Here is a 1,243-nt window from a genome sequence, read left to right as displayed (position 1 = left end):
TTAATTATGGTAATTTTCGGAAACTAGGGCTTCAAACCTGCAAGCTTATCGAGGGAGACGAATTCCTTAGGGTTGAGATGATGAGGGAGGCGCTGGTCCTCTGCGGAATCATCCATGTACCATGCTTCCAGAGGAGGCCTTGAAACCTTTTTAAATATTTAAACACATTTAAAAGCATTAGAATTTTACAACTTGGAGAGGATAAGTGCCAAAAAAATTAAAATAAAAAACTCGCTAGACAAAAATACTGTTGCAAATTTTTGCTTTTCTAATAAAAAAATAAACTGTTAACCTTTTTAAATATTTATACACACATTTAAAAGCATTAGAATTTTACATATTTATACACACATTTAAAAGCTTAGAATTTTACAACTAATCAACATAGAGAGGGTAAGTACCAAAAAATAAAAAAATAAAAAACTTGCTACACACAAACACTGTTGCAAATTTTTGCTTTTTTAAAATAAACTGCAGCACGCACATTAATGAAAAATAATGACCGTAACGATGATAATAGTAATAATAATAATAATACAATGGCTCCTTGAAAAAATCCCTGAAGTTTTGCAGAATTATGGTTAAGAAGATATGAAAGAAAAACGAGTTAATGAGATGGATTAATGCAAGAAACACGTATTTGTTCCTTAACAGAGATGGCTTGATGCAAAAAACAGATTAAAGTGAAGAGCTGTGGGTAATTAGAAACTCGAAAGAAAATTAAGATACTGGAATCAAATTCGCAGAAATCTGCGATTAAAGGAGAAAAAAGACATTAACAGACAGAAGTGAGCTAGAAAAATTAAACGAGGAGAAGGGGGGGGGGAGAGAGAGAGAGAGAGAGAGAGAGAGAGAACATACATCCACAGCCATTTTTGAGGACGGCGGAAATCTCAACTGCAGGGAGAGAGGGGCCTGCGCTTATTTGAAGGCTCGCTAATCAGTATGATTAATTCACCAAAATAGTATGATTTGAGCAAATGCAGGATTAAGGGATAATCACGTGATGTCAGGGGTTTGTCACACACATTCAGTGTATGTGGATGCCCGCCATGCTTTTTGTGCCCTCGCTTTTCGCCGCCTGGGCCCACACAGAAATTATCAAAAGATTCGCCAAAACGTTTCTTTTTGTGATAGAAAAGTTCAAGTCATCATTAATATAATTACGTGGTACATATCTAGTGATCTCACCTACGTCATTCATACAAGGACATCTGTGCGTATGTGCTCTCTGTCTCGCATA

The 1,243-nt window shown here is 35.9% G+C and overlaps 1 protein-coding gene across 2 annotated transcripts in view; it reads right to left on the bottom strand.

Moving 5' to 3' along the window:
• Nucleotides 1–1,015, bottom strand: part of LOC147627231 (acireductone dioxygenase 3-like) — a 26,275-nt gene extending 25,260 nt beyond the window's left edge. The window contains exons 1-2 of one of the 2 annotated variants that reach the window (XM_086815900.1): nt 862–1,015; nt 38–146 (exon numbers count right to left, since the gene is read on the bottom strand). In XM_086815900.1, coding sequence (XP_086672026.1) covers nt 38–146; nt 862–873 — 121 coding nt within the window. In that variant the 5' untranslated portion in view covers nt 874–1,015. The remainder of the gene's footprint in view (nt 1–37; nt 147–861) is intronic. The other variant, XM_086815901.1, reaches the window with a different exon arrangement.
• Nucleotides 1,016–1,243: the final 228 nt, after the last annotated feature.

The sequence above is a fragment of the Cibotium barometz genome, chromosome 21, assembly GCF_041138505.1.
Source record: "Cibotium barometz isolate CiBa-2024 chromosome 21, ASM4113850v1, whole genome shotgun sequence".
Taxonomy (NCBI): Eukaryota; Viridiplantae; Streptophyta; class Polypodiopsida; order Cyatheales; family Cibotiaceae; genus Cibotium; species Cibotium barometz.
This window is presented reverse-complemented; position numbering and strand designations above follow the sequence as displayed.